General features: G+C 43.8%; 2 protein-coding genes across 17 annotated transcripts in view; one reads left to right on the top strand and one right to left on the bottom strand.

The window, feature by feature from the left end:
* si:dkey-92j12.5 (multiple PDZ domain protein) overlaps positions 1-18,340 on the bottom strand; it is a 37,346-nt gene extending 19,006 nt beyond the window's left edge. For 2 of the 3 annotated variants that reach the window (XM_035637337.2, XM_047333914.1), the window contains exons 1-20: positions 18,033-18,340; positions 17,131-17,227; positions 16,031-16,197; positions 14,463-14,684; positions 14,185-14,253; positions 13,867-13,989; positions 13,011-13,094; positions 10,491-10,598; positions 10,255-10,357; positions 9,917-10,008; positions 9,266-9,479; positions 8,919-8,993; positions 8,279-8,358; positions 7,848-7,994; positions 6,736-6,927; positions 6,380-6,541; positions 5,929-6,138; positions 4,814-4,984; positions 2,841-2,964; positions 522-720 (exon numbers count right to left, since the gene is read on the bottom strand). In XM_035637337.2, coding sequence (XP_035493230.2) covers positions 522-720; positions 2,841-2,964; positions 4,814-4,984; positions 5,929-6,138; positions 6,380-6,541; positions 6,736-6,927; positions 7,848-7,994; positions 8,279-8,358; positions 8,919-8,993; positions 9,266-9,479; positions 9,917-10,008; positions 10,255-10,357; positions 10,491-10,598; positions 13,011-13,094; positions 13,867-13,989; positions 14,185-14,253; positions 14,463-14,684; positions 16,031-16,197; positions 17,131-17,143 — 2,555 coding nt within the window. In that variant the 5' untranslated portion in view covers positions 17,144-17,227; positions 18,033-18,340. The remainder of the gene's footprint in view (positions 1-521; positions 721-2,840; positions 2,965-4,813; positions 4,985-5,928; positions 6,139-6,379; positions 6,542-6,735; positions 6,928-7,847; positions 7,995-8,278; positions 8,359-8,918; positions 8,994-9,265; positions 9,480-9,916; positions 10,009-10,254; positions 10,358-10,490; positions 10,599-13,010; positions 13,095-13,866; positions 13,990-14,184; positions 14,254-14,462; positions 14,685-16,030; positions 16,198-17,130; positions 17,228-18,032) is intronic. The other variant, XM_047333913.1, reaches the window with a different exon arrangement.
* Positions 11,391-27,234, top strand: part of adgrl3.1 (adhesion G protein-coupled receptor L3.1) — a 114,452-nt gene continuing 98,608 nt past the window's right edge. For 8 of the 14 annotated variants that reach the window (XM_047333928.1, XM_047333926.1, XM_047333925.1 and 5 more), the window contains exon 1: positions 19,251-19,868. In XM_047333928.1, coding sequence (XP_047189884.1) covers positions 19,812-19,868 — 57 coding nt within the window. In that variant the 5' untranslated portion in view covers positions 19,251-19,811. Of the gene's footprint in view, positions 11,697-19,172; positions 19,226-19,249; positions 19,869-27,234 lie in introns of those variants that run through there. The other 6 variants (XM_047333921.1, XM_047333916.1, XM_047333917.1 and 3 more) reach the window with 3 other exon arrangements.

The following is a 27,234-nucleotide window of genomic DNA, read 5'->3' as shown; positions in this document are numbered from 1 at the left end:
TGCTGAGGACTTGCTGTGGATGTAAACGTAGTGTGTTTGATGGAATTTTCACTAATCCTCAATGCACCCAATTACACCTGTATCCTTCTTCTCTGTAATTGTCGTTTGTAGACCTCATATAAACCCAACATTCCTACTTTGACCTGTGCAGACGTCCAACTTGCAGCAATAAAGTAAGTAAAAGAGTGTAGGCCCTTTAATTGTACTTGATGATGTCTTGTTGTGCGTCTAAATCATTGGTGTCTCTCTACAACAATGAAAAAAATGTGAAGGTTCACTCAGCACTTGAGTCATTGTAAAGAGGATGACGCACAACCTGTTGCACATCCAGCCACCCAGTGCTTTGGAATTTCAATTGAAGATTAATAAGGGAGGGATTCAGAGAGAGTTCAGTGATGCAGAGTGAGAAAACGTTACAAAGCCCTTAAGAGTCGTCATAGTTTTGTGTGACCGGCATCATTGCGTAACCCTAAGCACCACGTCCTTTTTATAATGCAGTTGGACAGTGACCGGCCCCTCACCTCATTTCTGGCCCTATGACAGAGTGTCTGCGGAGCATGGCCCTGGCCTTGGCGTTGGTCAGGTTGGAGGTAGGTTCTCTGTTGATGGCCAAGATGGCGTCCCCAACCCCCAGCCTGCCATCCTGGCTAACAGAGCCACCCTGGACCACACTGCGCACCAGCATGCCTGAGCCGTCCTTGATAGCACTCACCGACATCCCTGCCAACATGCACACATGTACACACACACACACACACACACATACAAACACACACGCGAGCACAGGTGAGTGGAGGGTTGGCTAATTCTGCTTTGAATGCATGCCAGACAGACAGACAGTTGCCGAAACAAACACCTGACAGTGGCATAATCAGCATAATCAAGACAGACACTAGGCAGATTAGCACACAAACACGGCTACACAGGCTGGACATTTACACAGCATCATCAGTCACAGTCACAATCACACTCACACCAACGGAGGGTGCAGAGCACAGGTGACTAGAGGGGTAACACATGCCAGTCGTACGAACACCTAACTTTGGCAATTTCAAATCGGATGCTGGGCGGATTACACAAACACTTCATTAATGCAAACAGGCAGAAGCAGGTAAATCAGGCGTCACAGACACATACGCGCACACCTCATGCACACAAATACAAACACACACACACACACACACACACACACACACACACACACACACCGCAGAGAAGGAAGGCTACGACAAATTAGGCAGTCTGGTCTATGACGCCTGTAGACTACATTGCAATCTGAAAACTAGGCACATCCACAACACTATGGTCGTACATAATTTGAAGTTGGTCAAAGAAATGACTTTGTGCTTATTTTTTTTGAATCAAATAAATAGTTTATTGTTCTTAGAATTACATTCAAATTACAATACAATCATAGTGCCTGGAATACAATCAACTGGAGACACAGCTACTGACGCTGGACAGGACAAGCAGAAGACACACATTTGAAAGAAGTTCGAAGAAATCAACGTCTCAAAATCTCAAAAAACGTGATGGAATTCTCTAACACAGCATTAAATTAATTATTCTAAAACAAATATGTTTAAATGTTTATTAAGAATTCATGATAAATTCCCACATGAAATTTTTAAAGAGGAATCTATTGGTTCTATAATTATATTATATATTGGTACAGTAACTTTGCATTAAATGCAATACAAGTTCACTCTATTCGAGAACAGAGCAAATACTTCTACATAGGCTGCTTATATTCATGTTTTTAGATTAGCAAGGCAAGAAAAAAAAGACCTCATTTTAATCAATCTAACCTTTTCTTTTGACAACCTGCTCTAGAAGCTGGACAGTCGTTGTAGCACAAACCAACTATTCACTGTACATACATGTCTCATCTCCAACATTGGGCATAAAGACATAGTTAGGTAATAGGTAGAATTTTACATGGCACCTAATATTTGGAAGGAAGTAAAGTAGTACAAATAAATAATGTACTACAATACTATAGCTCATAAAAAATAAACCCATATTCAAGCCTTACGGATACGTACCGACGGTAACTTGGCCCATGTTGAAGCTTTTGCTGCAAATGTGTTTGAATTCACGAAACCCAAATCTCACAAAATCTGTAAACCCCCACAATAAGATTTCCAGAAAACTATTCTGCAAAAATATCCCACCAATAAAACCTACGATATCTTAAACATGAAAAGCAAAGAATGCAGTGACACAGATAGGGTTGGTTATGACCTTGATTTCATCTACCTATAAAGATTAACATAATTTCAAACTTTCTCTGTCTCACACACACACACGCGCACACACACACACACAAGCTGTGTGGTGCCTTATTAGAGCACATTTCCAGAATATCAATGAGCTTGTTTCCTTATGTTTTGCATAGTGCCCTTAGATGAAAGTGCAGGAGCGCCTTACACCCTGTTGTTTGCTCCCTGTCATGTTTGAAAAGTCAAACAATGGACTTGGTCTTGGAGCAGTTAAGACAATGTACTCTCGACACTGGAGTATAAAAAACAACAATATCTAGATCAACATTCAACGTAATAATACTTATTTGTTTTGATATAACTTTCTTATATAATTTCACATTACTTTGAACATTCTCGCACCCCCTTACTCATCTCGCAACACAAACACATCACACACGCATACACATATAGCGCACACACAGTATTCATATCCCCTCTGAAGTACTAGGAGCACACCCGTTCACCACTCGTCTTCAGGGCAGTCGTCATCACCACCGCCTATTAGTGTCGCTATCGCTGTGCCGGCGACGTACACACACCAAGACATCATCACCACGAGAAAGACGGAGAACATACCAAGGCTACGGTTGCCCCGGACAACAGTGATTGACCTCTCAAAGCTGGTGCGACGAGGCGGAGGTGGGGCTTGCTGCCAATCTTTGCCGTCCATGATGCCGAAGCGATTGCGCGGCTGGTTTTCCTACGACGGGGACAACAGAGGGCGTGAGTGAATGAGAGCAGGAAGGTGGGGTAACAAACACATCAAACAAGAGTGAAGGTTACCAGCCATGCTACATGCAACATGAGATTAAAAAATGTACGTGTTCACCATCTTGGTTTAGTGTGCTAACAGGTCATCAGGTCAGAAATCAAAGTACTTGACAAATTACTTACTCACTTATTTTAAACGTCACTCGAAATAATTCAAAATAAAATTTTGACATTAAAATGGCACTTTTAGCAGGACCCGAGGATCAGGATTGCATATTGGAGTTTATCCTCTGGAGAAAACGAATGTGTACCCACTTAAGTGCCAATCTGTCAAGTACATGTTGATATTTGACTGAACAAATTAACCTTTTGTGGACTTGTGGTGCAACAGGAAAAGCCTTCAGAATTTCATGACAATCCATCCAGTAGTTGTCAAGATAACCACAAATGTTAATCTCATGGTGGCACTAGTGGAAATCAATAGGATTCATCCTCTGATGAACACACATATTGTACACGATTTAATGTCAATTATTGCAGTATTTGTTGGGATATTACTCAGTCTGGACCAAAGTGGTGGACCAACCATTGCTTTTAGCCATGACTTAAATAGTCAAGAGAGGTGCCAGATAAACAAATACATAGGGCTGAATATCAGCAGCAGTAAAGGTGGACAATTGCAGATTTGCCACAATATGGCCATTGGTGCACATGGCACACAGAGTGCTAAAGCCTTAAACAACTATCATCATTATGAAATTCTGTTGACAATAGAGAAAATCAAATGACCATTAACTCCTGGGATGAAGGCCTTTGGAATAATTCAGAGATGTAACACATGCGGAAAGTTCAGACTTCTTTCGTTCCCCCGGGAACTAAACAGAGAAGAAGGGCAATGAGGGGATCTTCTTTGAACCATCACAGAAAGTACAAGCACCACTGAAATTCTGAAACTACCTTTGCAACAAGCCTGTCTTTGATGTGAACACTGACACTTGCTGAGTCTCTTTGTCTCTTTGTGTGTGTGTGGGAGACAGAGGGAAATGTATGTCCTTGTGCAAGACCAGGTGCCAATATCGTACACACGGGAAGCACTTTCCATTCAGAAGCAATTGTTGGTAATTAAGCAAAAGCAAGTACAAAAGGCTCCCTCAATGGGACCGAGCCGAGCCCACAATGGAGGAACAGGTCTTTGACACTGAACACTTTCTCTATACCTGACCCAGTGATATTGATACAGCCGCCTCTAAGCTGCCCATTATAGGATGTGAACAGAGAGAACAAATACTGTCGTGGTAATCTCCTGTAGGGCAGCTAAAATGTCTGCCCACAGAATCTCAGGTCTGCATGGCAATGCTCAACGCTTCCTGTGTGATGGACAGTGCGATTCAGACTGTTGCAGTGTTACTGTAACTGTCACTGCCGAGATATTTCCTGCTAGGCCTAAGGCATCGAGCAAATGCGCATCAGCAAGAATCCTGTTCGATGATGCATGGTTATAATACATACTGTAATTCTCTTACTTTTAAGTTTAAGGACTAAATTACAAAATTTTAAACTAATTTAAGCAATTATGTGACTATATCTATAATCTACACACAGTAAATGTAGAAGGCTGTTTCTGGATTTCAAGATTCATGCACAGTTTTATATAATGCTGCAGAATATCGCACACAGCCTCAAATTCTCATGTTGATGTGCTTGCCAGGCCCTTTGCTCTCCTGTGCACCCTGCATTTTCTCTCCATCCACAAACCTCAAATTTGAGCAGAATGCATGTAGAAATAACTCTCCAGCAATATCATTTTGTTTTTTTTGGGGGGGGGGGGGCTGACGTACCGTTTTAGTGTAACACGGCTGGATGATGCTGTTGTCCTCAGAATTGAAAGTGTTGCCAATAGCCTCGGTTGCCTCAGCTAGCAGGCTGACCTGACTGTGGCTGTCAGTGTCATCGCAGGAAGCTCGCGCGCTCCTCTCTGAGATGGGCGTTAAGCCGCCACACAGTTCCAGCTGAAAAAATACAAAGTTGGAAGTTGCAGAGTTCGAAAAAACTAACAAACCAAAAAAATTAAACAAAACCGGCTGTTTGCTTCGAAAGCAAGCAGATTCACATGGAGGCAAACAGAGTACAGAAGGTGACTGTAAATTAGACACTACTCCTCTCCCCTTCTCTCTCCATCTGTAGTGTTGTTGAGCATTGTGTTCATCTCTCAGCCTCATTAAAAATTCAGTCGGCCTGTAACCGGATTCTCTGTTCCTTGTTACTAAGCCACAGTTCAAAACAAAATGGAGAAGGAATACAGTACTCTAAAGAAAATTATATTATTATATTGTACAACTGTGGAGGTATTCGTTGTGTTTTTAAGTATGAGAGGATTGTCAAAAATTTTAAAAACCCACTTCACTGAACACATGGGTTGCAAACATGTACTATAATAATGGATAGGTTTTTAGAACACTTTTCACAGTGGTGCACAAGATGACATACTGTACCTGTATACAGTGTTATCTCTTTGTGGTCATAGATTCACACTAATTCACATTATGTATTTGACATCTGCAAATCATCACCATTGTGATAAAGCACTATGGTTTTTCAGGCATTTCAGCTGCTTGATTAGCCAAAAGTAGACAAAATGTATATATATATATATATATATATACGCATGGACGCACACACAATAATGGAAGTATGCAGTATTTTTTTTTCATTTAGTTAAATGTTTCATGTCTCAAATATTAAACTAAAATGAATTCACGTATCTCACACAAATATTGAAATATACTTCTTAAAAAATGTATTAATGGGTTGTCCAAGAAGTCTCGCAGTTAAGGTGCTGACTATGAGCCGAGACTATGAGCTTTATTGCATGTAATTCCCCGTGTCTTCGATCATTACCCTCTGCTGACAGATATCAAATCACTCATACTTGAATTTAATTAACTTCACATACTGGCAGGGGTTTGGCGACACCGATGCGGACAGGGCCATAGCCGGTGGACTTTAGAACATGTACGGCGTAATCCAGGCTGGAGCCCTCCAGGTCGTTTTCATTAACGGACATGAGTCGGTCACCGGGTAGCAGGCGACCATCTTGATCTGCTACACCTCCAGGCACCAAGGAACGGACTACCAGCACTGTTTTAGTGGCATCTTCTGGATCCTAGAGTTAAACATTAGAATGGGGGAGGAGGGTTACAGAACATATATTTGGAAGAAAAAAAAGCCGAAAAGCCCTAGCTAATACTTATATATAATAGAACAATTCTCCCTGTAGAAAGTCCACCTCTGTGCTTCTCAATTTTCATACTGTTCACCCTATCCAACCCGAAACCAATATTCTTAGACTACAGCCTATTCCAGTCTGTTCTATTTGTAGAGAGGCTCAGGGGCATGTCTCTGACCTGGTAGTCCAGGATACTGAAGCCCAGTCCCGACTCGCCTTTCTCCAGCTCGACCACTTGAGCTTCTCTCTCCCACATGGCCAGAGGAGGTGACATGGGCGGCACGCCACGCTTCGTGATGTCCTCAGCCGTAGGACAGGGAATGACACAGCCCTGGTCCAACTGGGACGGGAGGGAGGGGGACAAGTAGATTGATCAGATAAGAGTAGCAGATCAGCTGCATCGTAAATTCTCCTTTTAAATGCAGAGGATGTGTAAAAAATAAATATATAAACACTTATTGATTTAACAAAAGGGAAGTAAACACAAATGCTCAATCCCCTCGTTCATCATTTCTTCTGTGCGTCCCTTCGTACCTTGTCATTGAACTCGGCCAGCAGCTCTTTCAGGGTGAGATGGACCTCATCGTCAACATCATCTTCCTCATCACTGTCGGGAATTGAAGGGGGTAAAATCCGAGAGCACACCAGGCACACATGGACTGGCAGCTCCTTCAGAATATTGACCACCTCCTTATGTGTCTCTCCTATGAGAGGGATCCCATTCACCTGCCAGGAAGATAGATTGCACACATATATGAGTATACATACATATATATATATTCTCTATTATATTGGAAAAGTCTCTATCTTGCTCTGTAATGCACAGATGTATTTGATTTGGCGTGATTTAAATGGAGCCAGTTTGCACAGTAAAATGCCATAATGTCTGTAAGGCAAGCTAAGCTACGGTACATCGTCCAAGGCTTCATCAGACTGCTCATCATGATGAGTTATACGCGTGGGTGTGTGAACTTGCCCAGTGGAACGGAAGGAGGGCAAAGCTCTGCCCCTACAGTAGAGGCACAGATGCAGACACACACCCACACACACACACGCACACACACACCCACACCCACACACACACACACCCCCTGTCTTATGACTGCAGCCTCGAGAAAAGTTTCACACTGTACTTGGCGTTATGTGTTGAAAAGAGCACTTAACTATACTGTATGAATTTAACACTACCTAACTTATTTATAAACTTGACTTGAAATCATTCTAAATACTTTCTTTCTTTATCTTTGCACCTCTTGTTTCCACTTTTGCTGTTTTTAATGGTGAATCATTTAATAATTATATCTTTCTCTTCACTCTTTAATGTGAATCTGTAGCCTTTATGATTTATATCTTGTTGCTCTGTAAAGCATACAGTATAGGTATTCAAAATGCAACATGCTGCCCCCTCCAAATACCTGTTTTGAGAGTGCCCTAAAGAAAAGGTTTCTATTGCTAACTGCTTGAATGAAAGCTGTAAACACGAGAGAAACTGTGGTACTGTGAACTAGAGATCATTTTATTAGTCATCCACTTAGATCCCACAGACGTGCCAAAATAATCAATCCATCACAGATCATATCTTTATCAAGCAACTAAAGGATAAGTAGCAGAGCAGCCGGCTGAAAGGATTAGCTTCAGTTGGTTACCTCCAATATCTGGTCTCCAGTTAAGATCTTATCACTTTGGCCGATGGGCCCCTCGGGTAAGACGGAGCACAGGTAATGGTGTCCTGCCCGAGCCTCCAGACTGATGCCCAGACCACTCGTCTCACTGAAACGCTCCAGCTGACACACCTAAAAGAGCAGCAGGAAAGTTGAGTGGTGGGAAACGGATGAAGGAAAGCAGACATAGACTGTGTAAATAAGTGGCATTTCTTTTTTAGATGGGTGATTACAGTACCAGTCAAAGGTTTGGACACACTTTCCCATTCAAGTGAATAAGAAAGCGTTTCCAAACTTTTGACTGGTACTGTACATCTAATGCTGTCCAATAAAATGATAAGGCATTTAAAATACTAATACTAATACCATTTTTCAGATTGAATTTCCCTATTATATCTATTTCTGTTGGGACATACAATAACTTTGTATCGGGGTCCAATCGCATGCTGCCACCTCATCCTCAGGTCCTCCTCTTCCGCTTGCGTCAGTTTCGCACCTGTACAATGTGCACAAAGACAATAACCCGCATATCACACACATAAACACAGAAGAAAGGTGACAAATACATTCCCAATCACAATGTTCCTAGACCAGTCAATCAAGAACAGGAGCCTATTTGAAAGCACCATTTAACTGTTTTGTAGAGAGTAGCTGATAGTATTTTCCTTGCAACTCAAGATGTCAAGACACAACCACACGCACATTCACACGCACCATCTTGAATTTTGTTTTATTTTTCTTGGCAGACTAATGCTTTCTTGTTCATCTATTAAAGCCTCACAGCAATCAGGGCTTATTTGGCTGTGCTCTCTAATCAAACCCCCAAATCCTTGTCTAAATAAAGGCATATATATGCAGGCGGGGGGGTAGACAAATCATCTGGAATGAGTTGAATGAGTTGCGTAAACACATGACTGCACAACACTATAAATAGACTCCCATCAGCGAGCATGCCTCTCTGCCACATTGCTGCTCCCTGAGCCCAATTAGCATATCTGACTATGACCCGTGATCCTGTTTCAGACTGCAGTGCAGCAGGGGAAGGGGGGAACCTACCGTTTTTGAAATCATGTCGAGGTCGTCTGCTGGCGTATACTGCTTGCCGGGAGATCTCGCGCAGAGAGCAGATGCCTAAGAGACGGGGAAACGTTATGGATATGGATACAGTTTCCAAGCAACATATACGAGGGAGCAAAGACAATCATCAGCCCAGCTCATTGTTTGAGCAGATATTGATGTTTCTTTTTCATTATTTAACTAGATAACTTGCCATAATATTTACACAAGTTTGTATTACCGCAGACTGTCAAATCTACATTCGTTCAGGTACTTCAAAATCCCCTCATGATATAACTGAGCCAATATTTTCTCTCTCTTTCTCTCTCTCTCTCAATAAAAAGCACCTGTCTCTTGAATCTTGTTGAGGCCCTCTCTGTAGAGATTTCCCTCGTGGAAGCTATGGGAGTGTCGGAGGGGCTGCAGGGGAGGAACCGGGGGCAGGTTATGACTCAGACGCAGAGCCCTCCTCAGCAACCTCAGTCTGACCAGGGGACCTGTCCTCCTCAGCACCTCCATTGCCCGCTGCTCACTGCAGCCATGCAGGCTCACCCCATCCACCTGTGGGAAGGGAAAAGAGTTGTTCAAGTGGGGAGTATGAAAAAAAGGGTGAAGGTATGATGCAGCCATAAGTAAAGTGATTGTGGATGGAGTGGATGGTTTGGAGGTATGACAAGTGAAGGTAAATGAAATAGGAACTTGAAAAGAAATCAATAGTAATCAAAAATAAGAAGAGAGCAAGATGGCACGAAAATGTAAAAAAACAAGAGCTGATGAAGAGATGGATGGGAGTAAAAGTAAAAAAAAAAAACCCAAGAAGAATTCCCTTTAATCAGCTAAAACAGACATCAATTGCGTTGAACTGCTAAAAGTTGCAAACTGTGCAGATTTTTTGTGATGCTGAAATTGTTAAGATTCAGTAGAGAATGGATTTGGGACAAGGTATTTGTCTCCAGAGGGCAAAAAAAGGTATATGTTAGGATTTTAGTGGAACTCACAGAAAGTATAATGTCTCCAATGTGGATACGTCCATCTTGATCAACGGTGCTGCCTTTTACTATGCTTTTCACTATCACACCAGCGCTGTAGACTGAAGAGGACAAGATGAATTCAAGGAAACTTAGTATTGACTGTGTAATTTAGCACGAAACTCACACATCATCAATAATGTTTCACATTAAGGAGGCATATTTGACAGTTTTACCTGTTTGTTTCCATCAACTTACATCGGAATAATGATAATTGTATATATTTAATTGTATACAATTAGTGTACAATTGATAAATGTTTACAATGAATAAATGATAAACCAAGACATCAAGTGAAGTATCATTACCTGAGTTTAGGTCACCTATGTAGCTAGAGATGGTGAACCCCAGGCCTCGGCTGTTTTTAGTGAACTGCACACTGAACTCATACTCATCATTCAAGTCATTAAGCTGGAAAGGAACACAGAGATACAATTGTATGTTTTTTGGGGGGTTTAAAGAATACTGTATTAAACAAACATATACATATATAATGAAAATTATTTCACTACTTTATTTGTTTATAACACACGCACACACACACCTTGCCATCCGAGCCGTCCTGGCTGAGGACAGGAGAGGAAAGGTGGTTGCCCTTGGTAACATCCCTGGCAATGAGCAGCTTCACCCTGCTACCAGCATTTCGCAGCACCTGTGCCAGGTGGTGAATCATGAAAAGTAAGGGTGTGAGAAGAAATAAAGAAATAACATGAAATGTACAAATCCGTGAAGCGACAATTGGGCCCAGGAAACACTGTACGGCACGCAGAAGATTATACCTGTTCTGAACTACCTTGGGTTGTCGCATAGCCCAGGGAATCGTTAACCAGTCCCAGTGACGTCTAATGAGAGTCGCGACAACTCCGTTCACTCCAGTGGACCTTTCCCCCCCCATCAATGGCGGATCATTGAGCCTCTCAATAGTTCCCGGAAGTGGGCAGCACATTAGAGTAGCAGCAGAACGGATCAATGGACCGTCTGTGTTGCACTTATGAATGGTAAAATGTTTAAATAATCAGATTGCAAATTATCGACACATCAGAATCAAATCAACATGCGCATTAAAGCATTTTAGTGGATTATGGATTATTTAAAAAAACGTATTGATTTACTACATAGAGTAACTGCATAGGCATGTCGGTCTGCTATATTGTAAATGGAAACATTTATTGACTACTAATTACCAAAAATCGCAGTTCTGTGTCGCTCTGTATAATGGATTCGAATTGCGCGCCAAGAACTTCCGGGAACTATCTGAAGTCTGCGTTTTGGACTTCCGTTGTCGCGACTCTCCCCTCCGGGAACCGCGAAAAGTAACGCAAATTCAACCAATCCCCGCGTATCCCGGGCCGACCTTGCAATCGTATCCAATCTCCGCAACGCTTCCGCAAATTTGACCAATCGGCGCATTCTCCCGCGCTGCAACGTCACCGCGCTCACTTCCTTGTTTCCGTTTTTGAAGATACGGACATGTGCGTCGCAGTCGCGTCTCGCGACTTACCAACGGGAACTACCGCTACAGACGGCGTGAAGCAATTCCCCGGTGTTCTATGCGAAAGCGGGGGCGACTGTTTTGCACCGCGTGCGACGTGGTGGTGTAACTCAAACGAAAGTAATCCATTGACAAACATCACTTTCTACGACAAAACACCGCCGGAGAATGGCTGAGACGCGGGGACAACGGACACGACCCGCCACCGTGACCGAGGCTGTCGCATCCCGACCGGTTGGAAGTGGTGAAGGAATCGAGGTGAGTCGGATTACAACGCTAGGTAAGTCTCATGTTAGTGTCTGTCACAAAGTTCTACAGACGTGTTACTGTGTGTGTGTGTGTGTGTCTGTGCGCGCGCGCGTGCGTGTGAGAGAGATAAAGTGACTAATTTAGGAATAAAATGTCTCAATTAAAAAAGCTTACACACGACGTGAATTCAAAGTGTGACGTTGGATGTGTGATTCAATCCGACTTGGGGAGCGTGTGTGACGTCTGAGTGAGGCAGAGGAGCGAGGGAGAGAATCGTCAAATGAGACGTAGCTCAAACGATATCTTGTGCAAGGTTACAGGGCTACTGTGTTGTCAGGGTCACTGCAACGGGAAGGTTCTGTGAGGGAGGTTGTCAACGGAGGGTTTGGATCAGAATTATTCTCTCAGTTTTTCTATGCTTTATTTTCTTTGTTATTATATCCACCTTAGTTTTTTTTATACACAATGTTTTATTTTTGATTTTTTTTTAATTATTATTTTGTCACGGTAGCTGACGAGAACACAATTTGACATTGCCAATTGACGTCCATCAATGTTTTGTGGACAGTGACATTTTTTGTGCTTGATGTTGTAATTATTATTGAGCTCCAAAACAGTTTTAAGGTTTGGAGGAAAACTCCCAGCTGCACTTCTGTATTGACAAATAAAGCATATTTAAAGCTGAAATTCTGTAATCCTGTGCCTTTTTTTGGTTGAAAGAATTTACTAACCTGGTTTGATTAAACTCAGAACAGTGTGGTTTTATTCTCACTGGAATAACTTGACTTCAATCTTTAATGAATTATACAAAAACTATTTTGCCTAATCCTGCAATTTCATAGTTAAGAAAACACCTTAAAGCTGACGCAAAATCAGACATTACAAATGACCACGAAAGTGGAGTAATTAAGCAGACATAGGAAAAGAAAACATCCGCTGCATCGTACATGATTGAAATGGTGAAGAAGTGCAGTTAAAGTGATTTTTGTCTTTCAAACTGTATTTTTCAGTTTTACAAAAGAAAAGACTTTTGAAGATGCAGCCAGACTGGGTATTGTGGGAATTTCTTCGTCTGTTAAACGGCACACTTCCCTGAGCTATGGAACCCTCTGGGAATGTCCCACAAGTGAGAGAATGAGAAAGAAATGCTGAACTGGGCAACCATTAGGCAAACTGGGCAAGTGACCGCTAAATCAGATTTATATTCAGATCAAAATACCTTCTAAATCAGGCATTATAATTACAGAATAAGTCTTGCAGTGGGAAAAAAGCCCTTCAACTCTTTGTAAACTTTTGTAAGTTTTTTTACAAACAATGCCTCACCTGTGCCACCTGCTCACTGTTCATGCCCGCCAGATCTGTATCGCCAATGCGCAGGATCTGATCTCCACTGCGCAGGCGTTTATCCTGGTGGGAAAAAAAGAAGAAAAAATTTGGAAACTGGCCTTTTTCTTATGATATTTGAATACATTCTGCAGATTCTACTCACATTCACATTTCACTACAAATACACCAAGTACTTAAGAATTAGCCTGGGACCCAGACACATTCTGGGAGCTCATTTAAATTTGCTCTGCCAGAATTCGGTCTGGATTCCCTCCATTGGGAAATGATTAACGATTATCTGATAATGGTTGGGGTTTATACCACGACGTGGACGGAAGTGACTTTTGTAAACAAACAAGGCTGCTGCTAGCGAACGAGCATTCGACTAAAAGTGCCCGATATTTAAAAATTTCTCCCACAAAAACTGCAACACTCATTCACAGATATTGTGGAATCTTCATCACAGGCATCTCCTCTCTGCATGATCTAGTCTGTTGACATTTACGCGTTGCTAAACAGACGTCACATGATTCATCTGCGTCCGTTGTTAACGCCTCTTGGAAATCGAAAATGAACCGAGAGGAGCCAGACTAATATGTATTTGTGTATTAGTCTGGCGATGAAATACTTCCGAATTTTGTATATGTTCTAAGATTTCATTCATCAAAGCAGAAATTAAACAACTTAGGCCTGTCGTTATGATGTTAAAACTGATTGCAGTGTACTGACGATAGAAAAACTTCACTTATATCATAAAACACTTATACTGGGCCCTAAAGCTATTAAAAACGATTCCCTTATCCAAGCTTTGTCTGTGTGATTGGCATATAATGTGTTTAGCAGGTGGATTTACCCGGCCGGCAGCTCCTCCAGGAAGGATGGTCTTGACCATGACTCCTGTGCTCCGCCCTCCTATGATGCCAAAGCCAAGTCCCTTCCCATCGTTGGTCAGCTCAATCATCTCCACGTGACGCCTCTAACGTGACAGAGGTTAGAAGAAAAAGATGAGAGAGAAAAAAGGGCGAAGGGGCAAGAAAAATCTATTCTAATTAATTCATTAAAAAAAAAGTCAAACAGCAATAACAGGTTAGTGCTTAATGGGCTTGATAGCCTTGTTTGTCTACATCCACAGACCAGCTTGACAATGACACCTCACTTGCACGATAACTACCTCATGAGCAATGGCGGACAGGTTTCTCCCCATCGACATGGTGCGGGAGATTCGAGGGGGAGTGCAGTACTAAAAAACATGAATGCAATGTGTGAAATAAAAGAAAACCATAAATGACACGGGGTTAGCTGGGCAATAGTCTCAAATGTGACAAGCGGCATTTTGAAATATATATATATTATTTTTGGGGGGGATGGTGAGTGCTTTAAACATAAATTTATCCCCATTCCTAATCTCCTCCTAAATGATTTTTCATTTATGATAGATATTTTACGTACCTGTGATTCGGTGGGACTGCAGTTGTTCAGATAAATGTCTGAGAAAGACAGATCTGGCGAGCCCAGAGAGGACAGACTGCCCTCCCTGTGGAAGGATCTGGAAGGGCTTCGGTTCTCCATGGCCCATGTGTAAGAATCGCTGTGGCTCAGCGCCTTCAACCCCGCTGATACACCCTTGCATGGTCCACAGTTCATGGACACCGATTTGGAAATGCTCTTCCCCTGTTAGGGTAAGGGAGGAACAGATAGGGCACATGGAGAGATGGGAAGAAGGGCATAAAAATTGGGGGGGAAAGAGATTGGAGAGATGTATTGGGAATCAGAGCAAATGGATGAATTGGAGAAGGATTGAAGGATGCAAGGAAAGGGAAATGGATGAGGTAGATAAAGAAATGGCAAAGGGGGTTGGTAGAAAGGTGGAGACATGAATTGAAGAGAGGCGATATGGAGACAGAGAGAAATAGGATGACGGTGAGAGAGTGATGGGGGAAATGTTGAGGATAAAGAAGTCAGAGGACAGAAGTGTGACACAATGAAGGAAGATGTAGGAGAGAGAGAGCAAGGAGGGAGGACGGAAAACAATTTAGAAAGGTTTAAAATGGAGTGGAGGGAAAAGATAGGAGAGCACAGACACAAGGATCTCAGATAAAGGCCCCTGTCCAATACCACACAGAGACAAAACAGATCCCTTTTGTCTTTCAGATTTTCTGTTTTCAAAGTTTAAAAACAACTTTCAGTGGATGCTTTTTTTATTTGTGTGCTATTCCGCTCCAACTACTATAACATCTGTTGAAATAGCAGCGGTGGAACCAAAGATAAGACGCTATAAAAAAATACGAAAAGGCAACTTCACACCAAATTTATGTGCACTTGTATTACTGATACTGTACATGAAACCAGTATAATCTTCTTATAATAACAAGAACTTGGAACTAATAAAAACAGTCTCAGTGTCTGCCCTGATAGAAACACAGAAACCGTAGACATATTCCAGGGCCACGTTTTCCTGGAACGTGGAGATGATAAATGGCTTCGGCGCACTCAGATAATGTAGTGATGCTTGTGTGTGTGTAGACTTTGGGACTTTATGGGTTTAGCTCATTACGGCAAAACCACAACAGCCTATTACCCAGCCCACAATGCTTACCACCGACAAATACCTTGATAATGTTGTGCATGCCCTTACAGTTCATGTTGGCTATGGCTCAGCAGATGTACGTGAATAAATAATTTTGGAGCCATAAGACATGCATCAGCTACCAACAGAACCCCCCCCCCCCCCCCCACACACACACACACTTCAACTTAAGGCTAATCACAATTGTACAGATGACTTCTGCAAACTCCTCAACATGATATATTGCCTCTTCTTCCTTCCCCTCTCTCTCTCTCTCTCTCTCTCTCTCTCTCTCTCTCTCTCCCTCTCTCTTTCTCAGGGCTTTAGTGGTAAGCTTAGGTAAGCTGATTACTCATCCAGTTTGGCTCCTGCATTCAGTATTTTGGGAATGATTCCGAACTCCTTCCCCACCATTCATTATACACCACACACCTACGCGCTCACGCTGTACCTTCGCCGGGGGCTTCCGCTGAGCTTGCTGTAAGCTGAGTATATGATGGAACAGGGGGCTGCGCAGGACAGTCTTGAGCAGGGAGAGTTTCTCCTGTGTGGGGGCCTCCCCTCTCTCCTTCAGTTTAGCTTGTAGTCTCTCCACAGCCTCCAAGGCATGCTGCGTATCTGCGGAGAAATTGTATATCGTCTGTGCCACACGGTAACAGGATTTCTGCCGTTTGGCCTTATGTCTGCTTCCACATATTGCAGCAGCTCCCGGGTGACCCTGACACAAACCCAGACCTTTCTGCAGAAGTTGTGAAATGTCAACACTTAATAGATGCTGTGGGGAATATAACCACGTTTTCTCAAGACTTGCAAAAAACGTCTTTGTTAAAAATACACCATCTGTGCTCAGAATCCCATATTACGTCCCTCAGCACTGGTCTACAATGTGGTAACTATCAAAGCAGGGTTTTCAGTGGACAGGAGCTGTACTTATGTGAACAAAGATCCCTGCTAGAGTGTGAGGTCATTCCATTTAAAAGTTTCTTAAATACTGTCATTCCTCTTCTCCTCTCAATTGCTGGGAATGTCATTGGGTTTAAACACATCCATTTTGGTCACGTGTGGCCAAATCCTGAGCAAAAGATTCCTTGTAGCAAGAAGGGTTTAGAAAATCGAATCAAGAAACATTAATATAAGGTACTAAAGAAGGGCGTGCTACACTCAACACACTCGTAGAAGAAAAAACACTAGAAAAGGAAGAGGAAAGGAAAAAAAATAACTAATGAAGTGTCGTGTCAGGTCATATTGCCCTTGTTTATTTGGTGGAGTAGCAGCTAATGAGCACAAGCCACAACTGCAGTAATTGTATGTGGCAGAAGGTTAAGACCCGGTAAAGTCTTCACCACAAAGTTTTGACTACCGACCAGACTGCCAGTCCTGTGCCACATGCACATGTAAGTATTCCTTCCCGTCTGGCTGCTGCGGCCGCGGCTGACACCTTAATTGTAAGCCTCTGATGATGGCTGTGCTCGGGGAGTCTTACTGAGGTTACTGGAACATGGCTGGCTTAGAACAGCGCCCTTACATCTGCAAGGCGCTGAATGCACTTACCGATGACTTCCATCGTGGCCTGACGGATTGTTGGGATCGAGCTGTCGCTGAGTCGACTTTTGGCCTTAGTTAGCTGTCACTCTTCCTCGTCCGGCACCTGCAGACGTGAATAACAACGAAAAGCTTTTGCTTCGGCGGGACCTTGTACGGTCTTGTCTGTTTACATTTTCACGATATGTATAGGTGCATCGAGTATACGTGCATCGAGGTGAGGCAAACCTTGACCTCTCCATTGTTGAAACATTTCATTCCTGTAACATTTCTCCTCAGGTGTAAACAAATAGTTATTTTACCTCAGTTCAGCAGCACGTATCATCTTCACCTTTGGGGCCTGTGCGCTTGTTTGCAAGCGCCGTCCTTGTCAACTAATGCTCTTTAGCGGGATTTAAACCTCCTCCAACAGGCTTTATCAGCCCGTGATTGTAATTAAGTGCGACACATGGCCTCCGGACCATCCCGACTGGAAGGGGAGAGCCTGCGTTCCTTCAAAATAAATGATCCCAATGATATGATTTGATTTGCAAGAGGACGGGCTGGAAATGACAACCTCATCTTGAAATCTAATTAGGGGGCCATTGATAGGCACGAGGTGTATCGCAGTACTTCTATGTGCCCTTCACGGCGGCCCTAATGAAATCTATATCATATAGGCGACCTGTTGATGAAGCCTTGCTGACCGCCTCGGCATTAAGAAAAAAAAACCCAACACAAATACAGACGACTGATTCGGAGTAATTACACTGGTTCATTAGCTTCTAATTCGATATGTTATCTGTAAAACAATCTGTTAATCTGCCCTTTAAGAAATGACCCGGCCACATTAGATCCTGTGGCTGTGAAGAACACACGGGCGTCGTGGACACATCGCACAAGCCTTTCTGCTGCGGGGAGCCTCTTCTCACCTCCATCGCATCGCCGGTGGGCTGTCAACAGGTCCCCGCTGAGTGCCGCACCGAACACCGACAGTGACGCTCCTCTCCCGACGCCACGGGTCATCGCAGCTCGTTTGAGGCGGACGCCGCGACGCGGGGAAGAGAGCCGAGCGCGTTATTTTCCCCGGCGTTGTGTCCGCGGCTTGCGCGCGCTCCGGCCAGTGCGCATGTCACCACCCGGTGATCTGGAGCCACGGCGAGGGGCTCGTCCAGCCTGCAGTAATCCTGTCGTGGCTCAGTGGAGCACTCTTCTCAATATAGCCTGCAAGACCTCTCCCCAATAGCCCACCATGACGCAAAAGAATTGTACAATCATTGACCCCCCCCCGCCACAATAACAAGTTATTAAGATATTACAATATAAAGTTACCATTCCAAAACTGAAGATCTTCGTAAGGCCTGTACCACAGGTGACATTTTGCCCTGGGTGGATGGTACTTTCTATATTTATAATTGATCTGTTGAAATATATTTTTCTTTTTCAAATTAAGAGGCTAATGATCAAGTTTTATAAATCAAATTTTTAATTTGTCTTCTAATAATAAGCTCATTGTTGCTGTAGGGATTTGTCATCTTCATGATGTTAAGGTCTGCCCAGTAACTTACCGGGCAAACAGCTCTCTAGAGGCTGAGGGGCCCATACGTTCAATTTATGGCCTCATAAATAAAAAATTTGGGTCCGGGGACCATGACAACACTCTGATGGATTCCGGGAGGTCGCGAGCAACGGAGACTGTGTGAGATCATTCACCTGCTCTTTATTTAGCTGCGACTGGGCCACTGAATGAAGCCGTGGGCCTATACCAATGTTGCAGTTATTACCCAAAAATCAAGTCATGTCAAACAACAACAAAAAACACAAGTCGGTTCAGCCTTTGCGTCCCACCCACCACCGGGGAGGTTAATGTTGCCGTGCAAAGTCCAGGAGCCCCTGTGTGTGTGTTCACACGGCAGGTGGAGCCCTCGGTCCAGAGATTTGGGAGTCAAATCCGGTGCCGCGTTTTCCACCAGACCCCCCCACTCCATCTCTCCCTCTGCATCCCCCAGGCAGGAATCATCCCTCCCTCCCCCTCCCACCCCCACCCACCCTCGGCTCCCCGCCTGGGTGCAACGCAACGCTCCTCGCGCCGGGCTGCGCTCTGATCCGCCGAGCATCCAAATTGGTTTGTCATCTCTGACCCTCTCTCTCTCTCTCTCTGTGTTGACCACGGTCCCCTGCTCCGCTGCGCTCTGCGCCCGTGGACTCCAGCCGAAGTCAGTACGAACATAAAGAGAACTCAGGAAAGATAAAGAGGGGGCGAGAGGGAGAGAGAGAGAAGGAAGGAAGGAAGGAGGGAGGGAGGGATACAGACAGACGGGTAGAGAGATACTCCTCTGTCCTCCTCCAGCGCTCCACTGGTCCCAGTTGCATTTGGACGGACGCGATACCTCCTGCCTGTGTGTGTGTGTGTGTGTGCGCGTCTGTGTGTGTGTGTGTGCGAGCGCCGATCGGGAAACCAAGCACACAGCCTTCGGTTTATCAAACCTTTACGCTCCATTCCCTTCCCGTCTTTTGGGGAGAGCGTGTCGTGTTGGTGGTGTTTTTTGGGGTTTTTTTTTGCGGCAGCAAGAATCAATTAGCCACGGAGCCGGAGTCGAAAGGCGCCAATCAGTGAACGATCGTCGACTGGAGATATATTTCTACCCCAACGTCTGCGTCCAGGAGACTGTACGAACCAGCACATGAAAGGTTACTCCTGACTGCGCTGGATGTGTGTGCGTGTGTGCGCGCACATATGCGCTTGCATCGCTGCCGTCGATGATACGGTAAGGACGCACGCTCTTTATTCCCCTCACTAATGATCTCTGCCTCCTTGACGACATGTCAACCCGTGTCCGTGGCTGACCCGCAGCCCTGACCGCTGCACGTCTCTGCTTCTCACGCATGCCCATGGGAATGTGGCCCCTGCCGATCGTTGCACTCGAGGGGCACGAAAACGGTCGCCGGCGGACGAGAGGGCGAAATGTAAACGTGGTTTACGCATTCGCGCGGATGACGGTCCGGCGGCTCGCCGCCTGGATGGGCGTCGCTCGGCTGCGAGACGTCGCTATGAGGCGAAGTGATGAGCAATGATACCCGTTACCTCTCTGGCAAATAATCAATGCAATCGACATCATGTCCCGTGAAGGCTCCTCGTCCAGGGATCGCGCCTGATTCTTATTCTGGAGCCGCATGCGTATCTGCCTCATTGCAGCGCGCAGTGTCACATCCCATGCTTTGGCGTGATGGATGACAGATGGACCCCGAGTGTTCACCTCCTCAGGTTTTCCCTCCGTATTTTTACGTGGCTGTCATTCGAGTGCGTGGGGGTGCAGGCGTATGACTGTTTCCTGGGGCTGTGCTGCATGGTTTGTCAGCCGCAGTCTGAGAATCCCGAGTGAATCCAGCCACTGTAAGAGAAAGGAGCATCCAGCAGGGCCAGTGCTCCCCAGGACACTCAGTCAGGCGGGATGCATGAGTGAAAGCTGTGGCTCTTATTTACAGAAGAGGCGGCTGCAGTTGACCTTGATGTGCAACTGGAAACTACTGAAGGTTGCACGATTCTTCGATCTCGACCTTAACTGAGAAGAGCAGCCCGCTTCTGTGTTCCACGGCCACATATTCACTTGTACTCCTTGTAATCGGCACGCTTTCCTTCGACAAATGCTGAAAATCACAAAGCCTGATAGTTCTGTGAGTGCACAGGGATGGAGAACGACAGACCGTACGATTAATCATAAGTCACACAGCCTATGGATAATTGCAAAATGTGTCTGACAAAAAAAAAACCAAGCAGTCGTCAGGGATCATTTGCTGTGTGCCTGCTTGGGTGGCTCCGGTGTGGCCTTTTGAAGTCACTACACTCAACATCCAAATGACTCTCAGCAAAGATATTGAGGACAAACTCTCGGTGTAGATTTCAGTCGGCTATGACATAAAGGGGGTGAATATAGGCTACGTTGTGGGGAGTGGTTGACACAGTGTTGACTCATGTGTCAGTGCTGCAGCGCAGAAAAGTGTCACAGAGGAATCCACCCAGCAGGTTGGAGAATGGGGAGTGTAGGCAGTTCTCTGTATGTCTGTGTTTTTTTTTTTTTGCATAGATTTGCTTGGCTGCCATTTTGGTAGCATCTGCTAAAAGCACAGGCCTGTCTCCAAGGAGATTATTATATTTGTGGATGACATGAATACCACTAAATCGTCTGTCATCAGTGCATGTGTTTATGTCGAAGTGATCCCACACAGTCCCGTGGTTGCAATTTGTACTCAGACAATTATTTGTCCAAAATGTTTGAGAAAGATGTAGACCCAAAAATTCCCCACGGGGGTTGTCTTGTATGTTTACACGTGTGGATTATCTGTGTTAAAGTATGTAGCCTCACTAATATTTGTCTTCCTACTAATAGTCCTGTTGAAGTTTTCTGACTTAAACATTTCTGAATAATAGGACGTTTCTCCGACATGACACCATGACTGCAAGGTGCTTCCAAAGAGCATGTTGTGTCCGTCAGTGTGTCACGCTCAGTAATGACACCCAACAGCACTGATGTCATCGAAGCACCTCAAGCTGCATCATGTGCAACAGCAGCAATCAAGCAATCTGCTGACTGTAGGTCTATCTGTCTTCCTTTAATTGGGTCACCGATTCATTTCAATTGTTGTGATGCAAAAGGAAAGACAATGCTCCGCGTCGGGGGGAAACAGGGTGCAAATTAGGATTGTTGCTCTAATTCGGATTGTTCTGCTTGATTAACTGGGGCCTGTTTTTCTTTGTTTGGAGCTGTTAATGCAACACAATATTTGATTTAGATTCGGAAGGCTCCGGTAAGAAAATAGTCTAACATTAACACCTCAGGAGAAAGAAAATAAACCTCGGCAGACAACTCGATCCGTTTCAGGCAGACAGTACCAGACATGTGCACAGACTTAAATATTAAGACAAGCAAGCATAAAATCGGATGTGTAACAAGTGCAACTATGCACGTTGAAGTTTCTATTTCCCTTGTCAATGGCTATTAGAGAGTCTAAATTCACTTGTGCTATTAAGTCTGTTTATTGGGCACATAGAACCTTTTGAAGAATTTGCACATCTGGACTCGTTTCCTTTTCAGTTAATTTATGCCTGTCAAGGTAAAGGTTTGTGTCAGAAAGCCATGTCGATAAACAGGAGGTGGTATTTATTCTGCTCACAGTGACAATCAACCGTCCTGCATAAATAAATTGTCACCCATGTAGCTTAAGCTGTGAAAAAAACAAACAGCGAATCTCAAAATCTCAAAGCTCCAGTAATAATATTACGTTTTATTGAGAGGAAGCTGTCGAAGTCCACTGCCCTATTTCCTTAATGGGGGGATGATTCACGTTCCTAGTCTCAACCCCACTTTGTGTGCTGAGTTTAACCTAATTCAAAAGCCTTTTTCCTGCCCTAGACATCTCTCTCCCGTATTGAAATAATGAGGCCAGATCCTTGCCCGTCTTCCTCATCCACCTAAAGCACTCGGTCATGTGTTAACACATCCTTCCTCCTACCCTTCCCTTCCCTTCCCTCAAAGAATAACCCCGGCTCCGTGCATTTTCCGCCACCGACTGCAGCTATCAGCTCAGTTCACCTCGCTTAATGTGTGAAACTCGCCTCCCATATCATTCAACCCTATTAGAGGTTCAGTCCAAGCGAGAGGACTACGCAGTTACTTTGCTACCTGATTAGATACATGCTTGGGGAAGGGGAAAACCAGCAGTAGACGACTGGCTGTCGTGTCGCGGGGTATTCACTGACTCATTGCTCCTATGGCCTCGACTAGAATAGCCCTCCAGAGAAAGATGTCTTACTCTACCTAAATATGGAACTGTTGGAGGGCTCTCTGCTCAATCCACCACCGCCTATTATCTGTCTGTACTTTGGGGCCGATTGGAGGAAATGTACACTTCTGGCCCTACTGCTTATTAACTGGGCTGTTTGTGTGTAGCGGCGCTGCAAGTGGTACATCCTGTAATCCTGCTCACACGTTATTCAATGGTATAGCAGTATATTGTAATCGTATTGTGATGTTGTACGAGCCGGTGGTTCTGAAGTGTATGTTCAAATCACAGAGATGATGCAGCTAACCCAGTGGCGTGGCATTTGTCTTTAACACGTTTTTTAATTCAAAACCTTTTGTTTGGTGGTTTGATTGGACTAAACAAGCCCTGGAAAACATCAACTTTGGCTGTTGAAACACAATAATTACTTCCTTTTCTCCTGCCGCTACTACTTTTTATAATAATAGTTATTATAATGATAATAATACTATAATTAAGATAATAATAATAACAAATGCAATAGATTTACATGAGACACTTCTGAAAACACAGCTATTAGCAGACTAACAAAAGCAAAGCTCTCGAATGAAGTGAAATCTCCTCAAAGGTTGCATCTTGTTTTATTCAAAGTTTTGTTAGTCAAATTAAAGAAGCCCAACGAACCTTAGGCTGTTATCTCTCTCACATGGGATGACAATGATCGGATAATCGATCAGTGAAAATCAATTGTGAAATTTACCCACTGCCATTTATTTGGATATTAGAATCAAAGCGATGGGATGATGTCTTCTCTCTCAACCTTACAATGTATTTTTTAAGTTTTCTATGATAAGTACAAACATTAAATAGTATAAACTGGCTTTTGTCCTTAGCTGATGGCTTAAAGTTCACCATCTTATTGCCTTTCCTCTGAAATGATCATTATGAGGGGTGGTAAAATCAAAGTCACACCTCGCAAATTTTTATTTTTATTTTTTAACACAGGCATTTGTTTGTTTTCTGTCGACCAGTTTTCCACTTAATTTTTTTAGGCAGCAGCAGACCGCAGCGCTGAATCTGAATGTCCAGCTTCTTTTATGTTTGCTCTCATTGACTTTTATTATTTTTGCTTTTTTTATGGGTTGCAAAACACCTTGTACTATTTTGAGCAGGGCTGTTTCAGGGAAAGATGATGGTTATCATCATGCAGTTCTGAAGTTGAGTGGAGAGGTTGTGAAAAGGAACTTTTCTGTCATTTTTATACAATTACTCCAGGTAATAATCCGAGGAAGATGGCTTTGCATAACAAAGTGTCATTTTTATATTGCTTATCTGAACCTGACTCAAACCATGCTGTGTATGCTTTACAATAACCTGTCAATGTTGCAACTCAAAGTCTGAGCTGTGAAATACTATTGAGCTGTTACATGTGTTTATGTCAACAGCTTATTCTTTTTCATCCACTTTACTATCAGCACCCGATTTGTCTCTGAACTGTTTACGTTTAAGCAGCTGCTTTCTATATTAGCTTCTTTACCCACAGTCCATTCTTATAAAACCTCTCACTCACTCAGTGCTTGTTGTCTCTTTCACAAAGGAAGAAAAAAAGGCACTTGTCCTTCCAGTCAACACATCCCCTGCCCACACCTCTTCTCTGTGCCCTTCACCTCCATGCCCCCCACTCAAACTTGTCACCACTCAATAGGAACACACATGCGCACACACACATGCGCACGCACACACATGCATGCATGCATTTCTCCCCCCACGACACCCCAAACACACATCAATGTGGTACACGTCAATTACCGCCACTCTCGCACAAACACGTTCGCACTTCTTGTGCTATAGCACACACGTCAAAGGCAACACAACCACGGAGAGCCACACAGACATGACCCGCAGCTGTATATTTAGTCACACACACAGTGCCATTAGGGAGCTGAATGGAGAATCAGTGTACAAGGCCAGAGTGATTGTAAGAAGCTCACTCAAAGGTCTGCCGATTATTTTGGTCTCCGCAGGAAATCATTTACAATAGCACTCACCCCCTCCTCCCCTCTCTGCAGTTCAGTTCAGTTCAGTTGTGTGTGTGTGTGTGTGTGTGTGTGTGTGTGTGTGTGTGTGTGTGTGTGTGTGTGTGTGTGTGTGTGTGGCCGTGTGTGTGTGTGTGTGTGTGTGTGTGTGTGTGTGTGTGTGTGTGTGTGTGTGTGTGTGTGTGTGTGTGTGTGTGTGTGTGTGTGTGTGTGTGTGTGTGTGTGTGTGTGTGTGTGTGTGTGTGTGTGTGTGTGGCCGTGCGTGTGCTGCGCATATGCAAGTCTTAAGTCTGACACCACAGTATTGATGGGGGAAATTCTCCGCTGTGTTGTTTGTGCGGCTGACTGTAGCGTGCTGAGGAGACCATGGTTGTTTAGAGAATGGGGTCCTTGGAAGTGAGTCATACACAATGTGATGCAACACAGCGGAGCAGATTTGAATTATGGGGGCAATGAACAATGAGGTCATCACGGGGCTGGGGGCACAAATCTCTCAGTGCCCTGGCATAACACCACGTTTCTTATCAATGGAGGAAACTACAGCAGGATTTGAAAAATACAGTATTGTCTCAGAGACTTAGTCAGTGTTGCAAATAAAGGAGTGTGTCGGTTGACGTCACCGGCTGAGACAATGCAAAGGGAATTCTGGCTTCATTGCAATAACATTGATTTTTTTAGTACTGCTTCATCCAGATTGTTTGTGGATTGTTAAATTGTTGAGATTTCTTCAATACCCTTGTGTTTTGCAAGTCTTTTATGTCCACCATACTGCATCCAGTGATATTTTCCATATCTTTTTCTTCTGCAGCAGATTGTCCACAATCAGCGTCTGCTGTAATACCATCATCCCCAGGCCCCTCTTAAATTTCCTGCTTACTGGGCTTTTACTTTAACTACATTACATACATCTTCCACTCCCTGTTCATCTGGTTCCTTTCAGCATAAACTAGGGTGAAAGATTGGACTCCAAGCGCTCTGATGCGACTGGTCATTTGATGGTAAATTAAAAATAATAATATTGTCATTTATTGTGCCTGTTCAGTGGGACAACTTTGTTCTTGATTGATTTTGAATGGCATTTTCATTCCAAGTCTTTGAGAGTGAGAATATGTGCCAGCGAGTATTGATCTGGAGCTTTGTTGATGGTGCAGTATGATAGGCTGGAGGAGGGCAAGGCTGACTACATGGTCATGCTTGACGGAACAAAGATATAACCAGATATAGTAGTGATCAACGGCTTGATAATGTATGTTTACATCATTTGCGCCGTTGTGTGTTTTTCCCTCATGTTATCAAGCTGACTAGCCTTGTCTCAAGTGTAAATATAGCATCTCATGCTGCCTCAGGTCAAATCCCCTTTGACTGGCTGGTGAATAATTCTGTGTGAGAAGGTTACTTTAAGCCTATTCACTACGTGTGAAACTAAAACAAGCTGCACGTTGTGCAGGGGACAAAACAACTCATTTGAGATAAAAGCACCATGCCCCCTTTGGCGCGAAACAGCACCCGTCAATTTGTTCCTGACATATCTTTCACATTTTGCAATAAAGCCATTTTACCACCTCTGTGTTTTGCAAGAGAGCCTGATAGTGTCACACCAAGACAGATGAGTACCAGACTGGCCTCTGGGCCTGCAGCAATAACTTACACGGACCACGTGTCTGATTTCTAACCATGTGAGAAATTGTATGCTCGCTCTCCTGCAGTGTGCTCACGTGCATGTTGAACCCTCGGACTGGCTCTTGCTCAGGAGGTATATGTACAATAGATGAGATGGCATCCTTAACATGTATCGAGATGAGAACGAGAAGGTGTTGGTCCAGGGCCTTTGTTGTGGGGTAAAGGTGGGCTGAGGCAGGCCTCTGATGAATCATATCTGGTATTTCAAAACCAATCTTTGTGTAATACCAATGTCAGGCAATTACTGTAAGCTCTTTTTATTGTTAGAATTATATATGTTGGTGTTTGACTTTTTCTTTGTGTGTCTGGGTGAATATGTGCACCCATGTATTGAGACATCTCATTGTCCAAGGTTGAGTGCAGTTTATTACAGTTCAATGGGTCACAATAACTGGACATATCAACCAGTTTTTTTGTTTCATTATGTACACCTCCTTTCCTCATTCCCACTCTTTCTTTTCCAAAGATTTATGTGGGTCACCTAGACAAGAGTCTTTAATTCTTACGCCTATATAGACCATACACACTACTGCTCCATATTCTTTATGCTTCTATCTAATCTGTTGAAGTCCAGGGGGAGAATTGTGGTTTTAACATGAATATATAGGAGGACCGCACCCTCACATTGCGTCATTTTGAAGCGCCATAAATCTCCACC

The sequence above is a fragment of the Scophthalmus maximus genome, chromosome 8, assembly GCF_022379125.1.
Source record: "Scophthalmus maximus strain ysfricsl-2021 chromosome 8, ASM2237912v1, whole genome shotgun sequence".
NCBI classification, from domain to species: domain Eukaryota; kingdom Metazoa; phylum Chordata; class Actinopteri; order Pleuronectiformes; family Scophthalmidae; genus Scophthalmus; species Scophthalmus maximus.
Note: the sequence above shows the minus strand (reverse complement) of the source record. Positions and strands in the feature narration are given on the sequence as shown.